A 12,546-nucleotide genomic window follows, 5' to 3' on the forward strand; every position below is an offset into this window, starting at 1 on the left:
CTGCCCATAGTGACCAGCTGCTCATAATGCCTACTGCACATAGTGACCAGCTGCTCATAATGCCTACTGCCCATAGTGAACACCTGCTCATAATGCCTACTGCCCATAGTGAACACCTGCTCATAATGCCTACTGCCTATAGTGAACACCTGCTCATAATGCCTACTGCCCATAGTGACCAGCTGCTCATAATGCCTACTGCCCATAGTGGATACCTGCTCATAATGCCAACTTCCCATAGTGAACACCTGCTCATATTGCCTACTGCCCATAGTGACCAGCTGCTCATAATGCCTACTGCCCATAGTGACCAGCTGCTCATAATGCCAACTGCCCATAGTGAACACCTGCTCACAATGTCTACTGCCCATAGTGTAAACCTGCTCATAATGTCTACTGCCCACAGTGACCAACTGCCCATAGTGACCAGCTGCCCATAATTCCAACTACCCATAGTGAGCACCTGCCCACAGTGACCATCTGCCTTCAGTAACCATCTGCCTTCAGTGACCACCTGCTTTCAGTGACCACCTGCCCTCAGCGACCAACTGCCCACAGAGAATACCTGCTCATAATGCCTACTGCCCATAGTGACCAGCTGCTCACAATGCAAACTGCCTATAGTGAACACCTGCTTATAATGCCTACTGCCCATAGTGAAGAGCAGCTCACAATGCAAACTGCCTATAGTGAACACCTGCTCATAATGCCTACTGCCTATAGTGAACACCTGCTCACAATGCCTACTGCCCATAGTGACCAGCTGCTCATAATGCCTACTGCCTATGGTGAACACCTGCTCACAATGTCTACTGCCCATAGTGACCAACTGCCCACAGTGACCAACTGCCCACAGGGACCAACAGCCCACAGTGACCAACTGCCCACAGTGACCAACTGCCCACAGTGACCAACTGCCCACAGTGACCAACTGCTTATAATGCCCACTGCCCATAGTGAACACCTGCTCATAATGCCTACTGCCCATAGTGAACACCTGCTCATAATGCCTACTGCCCATAGTGACCAGCTGCTCACAATGCAAACTGCCTATAGTGAACACCTGCTCATAATGCCTACTGCCCATAGTGAACAGCAGCTCACAATGCAAACTGCCTATAGTGAACACCTGCTCATAATGCCTACTGCCTATAGTGAACACCGGCTCATTATGCCTACTGCCCATAGTGACCAGCTGCTCATAATGCCTACTGCCCATAGTGACCAGCTGCTCATAATGCCTACTGCCCATAGTGACCAGCTGCTCACAATGCAAACTGCCTATAGTGAACAGCAGCTCACAATGCAAACTGCCTATAGCGAACATCTGCTCATAATGCCTACTGCCTATAGTGAACACCTGCTCATAATGCCTACTGCCCATAGTGACCAGCTGCTCATAATGCCTACTGCCCATAGTGGATACCTGCTCGCATAATGCCAACTTCCCATAGTGAACACCTGCTCATATTGCCTACTGCCCATAGTGACCAGCTGCTCATAATGCCTACTGCCCATAGTGACCAGCTGCTCATAATGCCTACTGCCCATAGTGAACACCTGCTCATAATGCCAACTGCCCATAGTGAACACCTGCTCACAATGTCTACTGCCCATAGTGAACACCTGCTCATAATGCCAACTGCCCATAGTGAACACCTGCTCATAATGTCTACTGCCCATAGTGTAAACCTGCTCATAATGTCTACTGCCCACAGTGACCAACTGCCCATAGTGACCAGCTGCCCACAGTGACCATCTGCCTTCAGTGACCATCTGCCTTCAGTGACCACCTGCTTTCAGTGACCACCTGCCCTCAGCGACCAACTGCCCACAGAGAACACCTGCTCATAATGCCTACTGCCCATAGTGACCAGCTGCTCACAATGCAAACTGCCTATAATGAACACCTGCTTATAATGCCTACTGCCCATAGTGAACAGCAGCTCACAATGCAAACTGCCTATAGTGAACACCTGCTCATAATGCCTACTGCCTATAGTGAACACCTGCTCACAATGCCTACTGCCTATAGTGAACACCTGCTCACAATGCCTACTGCCCATGGTGAACACCTGCTCATAATGCCAACTTCCCATAGTGAACACCTGCTCATAATGCCTACTGCCCATAGTGAACACCTGCTCATAATGTCTACTGCCCATAGTGAACACATGCTCATAATGCCTACTGCCCACAGTGAACACCGGCTCATAATGCCTACTGCCCACAGTGAACACCGGCTCATTATGCCTACTGCCCATAGTGACCAGCTGCTCATAATGCCTACTACCCATAGTGACCAGCTCCTCATAATGCCTACTGCCCATAGTGACCAGCTGCTCACAATGCAAACTGCCTATAGTGAACACCTGCTCATAATGCCTACTGCCCATAGTGAACAGCAGCTCACAATGCAAACTGCCTATAGCGAACATCTGCTCATAATGCCTACTGCCTATAGTGAACACCTGCTCATAATGCCTACTGCCCATAGTGACCATCTGCTCATAATGCCTACTGCCCATAGTGGACACCTGCTCATAATGCCAACTTCCCATAGTGAACACCTGCTCATATTGCCTACTGCCCATAGTGACCAGCTGCTCATAATGCCTACTGCCCATAGTGACCAGCTGCTCATAATGCCTACTGCCCATAGTGAACACCTGCTCATAATGCCAACTGCCCATAGTGAACACCTGCTCATAATGTCTACTGCCCATAGTGAAAACCTGCTCATAATGTCTACTGCCCATAGTGTAAACCTGCTCATAATGTCTACTGCCCACAGTGACCAACTGCCCATAGTGACCAGCTGCCCATAATTCCAACTGCCCATAGTGAACACCTGCCCACAGTGACCACCTGCCTTCAGTGACCACCTGCTTTCAGTGACCACCTGCCCTCAGCGACCAACTGCCCACAGTGAACACCTGCTCATAATGCCTACTGCCCATAGTGACCAGCTGCTCACAATGCAAACTGCCTATAGTGAACACCTGCTCATAATGCCTACTGCCCATAGTGAACAGCAGCTCACAATGCAAACTGCCTATAGTGAACACCTGCTCATAATGCCTACTGCCTATAGTGAACACCTGCTCACAATGCCTACTGCCCATAGTGACCAGCTGCTCATAATGCCTACTGCCTATGGTGAACACCTGCTCATAATGCCAACTTCCCATAGTGAACACCTGCTCATAATGCCTACTGCCCATAGTGAACACCTGCTCATAATGTCTACTGCCCATAGTGAACACATGCTCATAATGCCTACTGCCCACAGTGAACACCGGCTCATTATGCCTACTGCCCATAGTGACCAGCTGCTCATAATACCTACTGCCCATAGTGACCAGCTGCTCATAATGCCTACTGCCCATAGTGACCAGCTGCTCACAATGCAAACTGCCTATAGTGAACACCTGCTCATAATGCCTACTGCCCATAGTGAACAGCAGCTCACAATGCAAACTGCCTATAGCGAACATCTGCTCATAATGCCTACTGCCTATAGTGAACACCTGCTCATAATGCCTACTGCCCATAGTGACCAGCTGCTCATAATGCCTACTGCCCATAGTGGACACCTGCTCATAAGGCCAACTTCCCATAGTGAACACCTGATCATAATGCCTACTGCCCATAGTGAACACCTGCTCATAATGCCTACTGCCCATAGTGACCAGCTGCTCATAATGCCTACTGCCCATAGTGACCAGCTGCTCATAATGCCTACTGCCCATAGTGACCAGCAGCTCACAATGCAAACTGCCTATAGTGAACACCTGCTCATAATGCCTACTGCCCATAGTGAACAGCAGCTCACAATGCAAACTGCATATAGTGAACACCTGCTCATAATGCCTACTGCCTATAGTGAACACCTGCTCATAATGCCTACTGCCCATAGTGACCAGCTGCTCATAATGCCTACTGCCCATAGTGACCAGCTGCTCATAATGCCTACTGCCCATAGTGACCAGCTGCTCACAATGCAAACTGCCTATAGTGAACACCTGCTCATAATGCCAACTGCCCATAGTGAACACCTGCCCATAATGCCAACTGCCCATAGTGAACACCTGCTCATAATGCCAACTGCCCACAGTGACCAACTGCCCAGTGACCAACTGCCCACAGTGACCACCTGCCCACAGTGACCACCTGCTCATAATGTCTACTGCCCATAGTGAACACCTGCTCATAATGCCTACTGCCCATAGTGACCAGCTGCTCACAATGCAAACTGCCTATAGTGAACACCTGCTCATAATGCCTACTGCCCGTAGTGAACACCTGCTCATAATGCCTACTGCCCGTAGTGACAAGCTGCTCATAATGCCTACTGCCCGTAGTGACCAGCTGCTCATAATGCCTACTGCCCATAGTGAGCAGCTGCCCATAATTCCACCTGCCCACAGTGACCACCTGCTCATAATGTCTACTGCCCATAGTGAACACCTGCTCATGATGTCTACTGCCCATAGTGAACACCTGCTCATGATGACTACTGCCCATAGTGACCAGCTGCTCACAATGCAAACTGCCTATAGTGAACACCTGCTCATAATGCCTACTGCCCATAGTGAACAGTTGCTCACAATGCAAACTGCCTATAGTGAACACCTGCTCATAATGTCTACTGCCCATAGTGTAAACCTGCTCATAATGTCTACTGCCCACAGTGACCAACTGCCCATAGTGACCAGCTGCCCATAATTCCAACTGCCCATAGTGAACACCTGCCCACAGTGACCATCTGCCTTCAGTGACCATCTGCCTTCAGTGACCACCTGCTTTCAGTGACCACCTGCCCTCAGTGACCAACTGCCCACAGTGACCAACTTCCCTAAGTGGCCATCTGCCCACAGTGACCATCTGCCCTCAGTGACCATCTGCCCTCAGTGACCACCTGCCCATAGTGAACACCTGCTCATAATGCCTACTGCCCATAGTGACCAGCTGCTCACAATGCCAACTGCCTATAGTGAAGACCTGCTTATAATGCCAACTGCCCATAGTGCACACCTGCCCATAGTGCACACCTGCCCATAGTGAACACCTGCCCATAATGCCAACTGCCCATAGTGAACACCTGCTCATAATGCCTACAGCCCATAGTGACCAGCTGCTCATAATGCCTACTGCCCATAGTGACCAGCTGCTCATAATGCCTACTGCCCATAGTGAACACCTGCTCATAATGCCAACTGCCCATAGTGAACACCTGCTCACAATGCAAACTGCCTATAGTGAACACCTGCTCATAATGCCTACTGCCCACAGTGAACACCTGCTCATGATGACTACTGCCCATAGTGACCAGCTACTCACAATGCAAACTGCCTATAGTGAACACCTGCTCATAATGCCTACTGCCCATAGTGAACAGTTGCTCACAATGCAAACTGCCTATAGTGAACACCTGCTCATAATGCCTACTGCCCGTAGTGACCAGCTGCTCATAATGCCTACTGCCCATAGTGACCAGCTGCCCTTAATTCCAACTGCCCATAGTGACCACCTGCCCACAGTGACCATCTGTCTTCAGTGACCACCTGCTTTCAGTGACCACCTGCCCTCAGTGACCACCTGCCCTCAGTGACCAACTGCCCTCAGTGACCATCTGCCCTCAGTGACCACCTGCCCATAGTGAACACCTGCTCATAATGCCTACTGCCCATAGTGACCAGCTGCTCACAATGCCAACTGCCTATAGTGAAGACCTGCTTATAATGCCAACTGCCCATAGTGCACACCTGCCCATAGTGCACACCTGCCCATAGTGAACACCTGCCCATAATGCCAACTGCCCATAGTGAACACCTGCTCATAATGCCTACAGCCCATAGTGACCAGCTGCTCATAATGCCTACTGCCCATAGTGACCAGCTGCTCATAATGCCTACTGCCCATAGTGAACACCTGCTCATAATGCCATCTGCCCACAGTGACCATCTGCCCTCAGTGACCACCTGCCCATAGTGAACACCTGCTCATAATGCCTACTGCCCATAGTGACCAGCTGCTCACAATGCCAACTGCCTATAGTGAAGACCTGCTTATAATGCCAACTGCCCATAGTGCACACCTGCCCATAGTGCACACCTGCCCATAGTGAACACCTGCCCATAATGCCAACTGCCCATAGTGAACACCTGCTCATAATGCCTACAGCCCATAGTGACCAGCTGCTCATAATGCCTACTGCCCATAGTGACCAGCTGCTCATAATGCCTACTGCCCATAGTGAACACCTGCTCATAATGCCAACTGCCCATAGTGAACACCTGCTCACAATGCAAACTGCCTATAGTGAACACCTGCTCATAATGCCTACTGCCCACAGTGAACACCTGCTCATGATGACTACTGCCCATAGTGACCAGCTACTCACAATGCAAACTGCCTATAGTGAACACCTGCTCATAATGCCTACTGCCCATAGTGAACAGTTGCTCACAATGCAAACTGCCTATAGTGAACACCTGCTCATAATGCCTACTGCCCGTAGTGACCAGCTGCTCATAATGCCTACTGCCCATAGTGACCAGCTGCCCTTAATTCCAACTGCCCATAGTGACCACCTGCCCACAGTGACCATCTGTCTTCAGTGACCACCTGCTTTCAGTGACCACCTGCCCTCAGTGACCACCTGCCCTCAGTGACCAACTGCCTACAGTGACCAAGTTCCCTAAGTGGCCATCTGCCCACAGTGACCATCTGCCCTCAGTGACCACCTGCCCATAGTGAACACCTGCTCATAATGCCTACTGCCCATAGTGACCAGCTGCTCACAATGCCAACTGCCTATAGTGAAGACCTGCTTATAATGCCAACAGCCCATAGTGAACACCTGCCCATAGTGAACACCTGCCCATAATGCCAACTGCCCATAGTGAACACCTGCTCATAATGCCTACTGCCCATAGTGACCAGCTGCTCATAATGCCTACTGCCCATAGTGACCAGCTGCTCATAATGCCTACTGCCCACAGTGAACACCTGCTCATAATGCCTACTGCCCATAGTGACCAGCTGCTCATAATGCCTACTGCCCACAGTGAACACCTGCTCATAATGCCTACTGCCCATAGTGAACACCTGCTCACAATGCAAACTGCCTATAGTGAACACCTGCTCATAATGCCTACTGCCCACAGTGAACACCTGCTCATAATGCCTACTGCCCACAATGACCACCTGCCCACAGTGACCACCTGCTCATAATGCCTACTGCCCATAGTGAACACCTGCTCATAATGCCTACTGCCCATAGTGACCAGCTGCTCATAATGCCTACTGCCCATAGTGAACACCTGCTCATGATGCCTACTACCATAGTGACCAGCTGCTCACAATGCAAACTGCCTATAGTGAACACCTGCTCATAATGCCTACTGCCCATAGTGACCAGCTGCTCATAATGCCTACTGCCCATAGTGACCAGCTGCCCATAATGCCAACTGCCCATAGTGAACACCTGCTCATAATGCAAACTGCCTATAGTGAACACCTGCTCATAATGCCTACTGCCCATAGTGAACAGCAGCTCACAATGCAAACTGCCTATAGCGAACATCTGCTCATAATGCCTACTGTCTATAGTGAACACCTGCTCATAATGCCTACTGCCCATAGTGACCATCTGCTCATAATGCCTACTGCCCATAGTGGACACCTGCTCATAATGCCTACTGCCCACAGTGACCATCTGCCTTCAGTGACCATCTGCCTTCAGTGACCACCTGCTTTCAGTGACCACCTGCCTTCAGTGACCACCTGCTTTCAGTGACCACCTGCCCTCAGTGACCGCCTGCCCTCAGTGACCGCCTGCCCTCAGTGACCACCTGCCCACAGTGACCAACTTCCCTAAGTGGCCATCTGCCCACAGTGACCATCTGCCCTCAGTGACCACCTGCCCATAGTGAACACCTGTTCATAATGCCTACTGCCCATAGTGACCAGCTGCTCACAATGCCAACTGCCTATAGTGAAGACCTGCTTATAATGCCAACTGCCCATAGTGAACACCTGCCCATAATGCCAACTGCCCATAGTGACCAGCTGCTCATGCCTACTGCCCATAGTGACCAGCTGCTCATAATGCCTACTGCCCATAGAGACCAGCTGCTCATAATGCCTACTGCCCACAGTGACCATCTGCCCACAGTGACCACCTGCCCACAGTGACCACCTGCCCACAGTGACCATCTGCCCTCAGTGACCACCTGCCAATAGTGGAAAAGATCAAGCATTCCCAATGCAATTTATATGTAGTGATCACATTTAATAAATTCTGGATCTCAAAAACTGAAATGGGGCAGCCAAAATAGTGAGAGCACAAGTTCAAACATTTGAGTACCATAGTTTTTTATTTATTTTCATATATATTTTCACAATATTTTTGTTTATATTTCGAACTATATATACCAAATTTCCTATTGACTACAAATCTGGCATATCACAATAAAATTCTGTCAGGAGGATGGTCACATAGCTCTGCCATTTTGATTCAAATATGGGACATGGTTTCTATTGCGAAATGCACTATATAAAAAAAAAAACATTGTATTTTATAATGTCCTGTTTTATGTTGTTTATTTCTTTATATATAGCAGATATTTCATTTTGTTTCAAATTAAATATTCTGTTCTGTTCTATTCGATGAAAAAAAAATTTGTAAACAAAAACAAGTTTGGTCAATTTAAATAAAAATAAAACATAAAATTTGCATGGTTACCCACCTGTGTGTATTCTTATATGGGATGTCAAAGTACTGCTCTTAGCAAAAGCCTTCCCACAGATATTACACACATGGTTTTTAGGTTTGGTTGGTGGTGACGATGATGATGACGAAGATGGCAATAGTGGTGGTGAGGATGGCAGTGGTGGTGATGAAGATCCTTGAACACCAATAGGATGACTCGTATAAGATGAAGAAGAAGTCGTGCCATCATCAATGCTGTCCTGAAAAAAAACCAATTCGTATCAATTTTTTCTGGATTTTTGTAAATAAATTGTATCTATTATTGCTTTAAAAAATACAATTTATTATATATTTTTATGCATTTGTCAGGTAATCGCAATCATAGCAGAAAACCATGGATGACTGAGCGTTTAGATATTAATCTTGCCACAGCGGGCGCAGTTTCTGTTGTCTTGAACTTGATGGATGAAAACCAGAAGTTATCTCAGCCTGCAGGATGTAATGGAGAATGTTTTGATAGAAGAAACTTTGATAAAACATTAAAGGCTATGTGTTTGTTTGGTCCAGAAGTAATATCAAAATGTTTGAATCTATTAAGAGCTTCAATGTGATTACTTCTTTGCTTGCAGGCTAAAAAAAAAAACTTATGTGGCTTTCAAGTCGGAAAATTGGGTCGGTTGTCGTGACTACTTAGGGTATCGTAAATAGCTGAGGTATACGGGGAAAAAAACGCGACCCGATATTTCATATTTTTCAGTCGGTCGCTGAGGCCAACAAAACAATTTTTTATTTTGGCCTAATAATTATTCACAAATGATATGGCTAATTATGTGATTTATTAATAAGTGATTTTTTGTTAGCACATAATGCATGAAAGGAGGGAACCAAATTTTTGCTGCAAAAATCAATTGATTCGATTTTGAACTTGAATTTCATTTTTTATAGTTCATTGTCATATTGCAGATCTTTTGGAGGTTAATATGGCATTGAGATACACTTCATCAAAATTGACCATCATAGCACATTATTAAGCATGGAAATTTGCAATCTGATTAAAATAAGATCCTGGTTGGCTTAATTTTTTTTTTTATTTTTTTTATATAATTACTTTCACGAACAAAGCCATTCTTGCAGCAAAATAATTGTAACGTCAAAAAATAATTAAAATAAATAATAATTATACTAATTATATAAAAAAAAAGATCTTATTTTAATCAGATTGGGAAATGTGATGTCATGCAAAGTTCAAACATCACTCTGATGCTGTGACCAATACACATAATGTAGGATCTTGCAGTGAATGGAAAATGATCTACTATGGAGTCACGTGATTAAGAGTAACAGATAAGTTAACAAAAAATGAAAATACAACAGACATACTTGTAACTGCATTTTGGTGTAAACAAATGTTCAGTAACAGAGTTTGCTTTATCCATATCACATTTTTATTGGGAAGAATCTTTTTTGGTGTAAATACTTTCTTACTTGTTTACATGTGGTTTTAATACATGTATGCAGATTATATAAAAATTATTTCAATCCAATTTGCTGTTTTTTTCAGCAAAAAAAGTTATGCTTGAATAAAGTCATCCACAGTAATGAGTAATTTTCTGCTAAAATAAAATAATCCACAGTACTGAATAATTTTATGCAACTAGTATATGGTATCTGGAAAGAACAATTGTTGGAGCAATGATACGCTTTAAATTATTTATGTTAATTTTATGGATAGTAACTATGATACAAGAGTAGTGGTACAAACAGAACAATAAATCGGTTTGAAAGGTGATAATGTTCTAGCAATCACGGAAATAATTTTTGAAATATTGTGCAAAGATGAATGCAATTTTAATTAAAATTCAACAGCATTCATCTTTCATCAAAACAGGCTTTGTTTTCAAAGTTTATTTAAAATTTTGAATGCCATATTTTTTTTCGCCACAAACTTGGTACATTATTTGTATTTTTTTATGTATTTTCCTAATTTTTCTTTCATAACTTTGAATCAAATGGATAAAAATTCTGCTTGCCTGTGGATCTTCATCCAAACTTGTAAAAAATAAGAAAAAAATTTACGAGGGTTTAAGACAAAACACTATTTAGCTAGCAGGTGAAAATTGAAAACATTTTTTGTCTACTGAACAAAAAAAGAGAGTTGCAGACAGAGAAACCCAAGGTTTTGAAGAGAAGAAAAATCAGCAGAACAATTTCAATTCTAATTTCTCGACTGAGCAACTCTGAACGTAACAGGATTAACAAAACAAGAAATTAGAATCTGTATCCGCAAAACACATATCGACAACAAAAATCTTCTCTTACTAGAACTTCAAACTAACTTTGGGCGTCCAGAACAAACAGCGCCGACTGTGTCCCGAGGGCGTGTCTGATAGAGTTTCATTAAACCAGATGCACACAATTTAGCGCCCTATTCAGTTATTGCAGCGACACTAAAGGTGTATATATCTTGTGAATAACCTACAACAGTCCTTCAAGTATTCACTATTGTGTGCTTCGTTTCACAGCAAACCATGCCTGAAATTACATCTTAACAGTTATAAAGAAGAGTGTTTCAAATCAAAGAGAGGGATTATCAGGGCATTTTTACCCAAGGGGTGGAATTATTACGGTTTTGCACCACTATTTCTATAATGCAACCACTGCACAGTCAGTATTTTCAAACAAGCCTGTTTGGGAAAGATTTATAACAAAGTTAACCTCATGCTCAAAGTTCCTCTTTCCCCACTAACTTCAGTGATGTATATTTTCTGTACATGTTTACAACAATTTTAAATAATATTAAAAATTATGCTACTTCATAAGATTCTATTACAATAATAAACTTTGTAACATCAAATGAACAGAGACAAATACAATATATTTGATAAAAAAAAACATCAATTACATTGGCTCAGTTTACAGTAAGATCTTATAATCATGACAAACACAATATTGTCAAATGTTGACTTGGAATCTGAATCTTTTTAATAATTCAAGATTTTAATTGATTGCAGACAACACATGTCACAGATTTGAGTTTTGTGACCCATACTTATAGACTAAAGATAGATTGTAAAGTTGACATGTTAAAGAGCCAGTCACAGTGTAACATGTCTTTGACATTATGTGAACATGTTTATATAAATTTATGCATGTGTCAAAATAATACTTTGCAAATACTATCGTAATATTTAGAATATTTCAGTTGAGATACGACCTTGAACTTATCAATGAATGAAGACATAAAATTGAAGATTGTATTATTTAAGTTTTATTTTTTTATGTATTCTTATTAGAATAGTTTTATTAACAATGCTGTAAAAATATAATAAGATTTTTATATGGCAGATGTTCTGTTATCTTGAATATTGTGTGACCATGGTAACATTCCACAAAACGGGAAGATTGAGAGCAAGAACTGAAGAGAACAAGAAGATCTAATACAAATGGATGCATCACTGTTCGCATGCACTAGTTTTCATTCATGCATTTCATTCTCTATTAGACATGCAATGATAATACTTCGATATCAATCATAAGGTCAAAGTTCATAGCCGATACCTAATTGTAAAATTTCTAAATGACAACACCAAATGTCATACTATATAGTGTTTTCTTTGAATACAAAATAGGGTGTTTGAATGAGAAGTCATTAATTTAGAACAAGTTCAAGTATGAATCTAAAAGTAAAAGCTCTCTAATTGCATTGTTTCTTTCAAAACTCTTTGATTTTTAACGACTTTTACCTTCTTTCAATGGTTACAATTGCAAAAAGTAAAAAAAAAAATATACATCTGACTCCAAAAGGAATAAAGAAAACATCATAGCCT

The 12,546-nt window shown here is 43.7% G+C and overlaps 1 protein-coding gene across 1 annotated transcript in view; it reads right to left on the reverse strand.

The window, feature by feature from the left end:
• The window catches only part of LOC102809699 (uncharacterized), a 100,488-nt gene that overhangs the window by 49,467 nt on the left and 38,475 nt on the right, over positions 1–12,546 (reverse strand). Inside the window, exon 3 of the mRNA XM_085490975.1 lies at positions 8,757–8,979. Coding sequence (XP_085347101.1) covers positions 8,757–8,979 — 223 coding nt within the window. The remainder of the gene's footprint in view (positions 1–8,756; positions 8,980–12,546) is intronic.

Source organism: Saccoglossus kowalevskii, chromosome 16, assembly GCF_978046115.1.
Source record: "Saccoglossus kowalevskii chromosome 16, keSacKowa6.1, whole genome shotgun sequence".
Classification (NCBI taxonomy): Eukaryota; Metazoa; Hemichordata; class Enteropneusta; family Harrimaniidae; genus Saccoglossus; species Saccoglossus kowalevskii.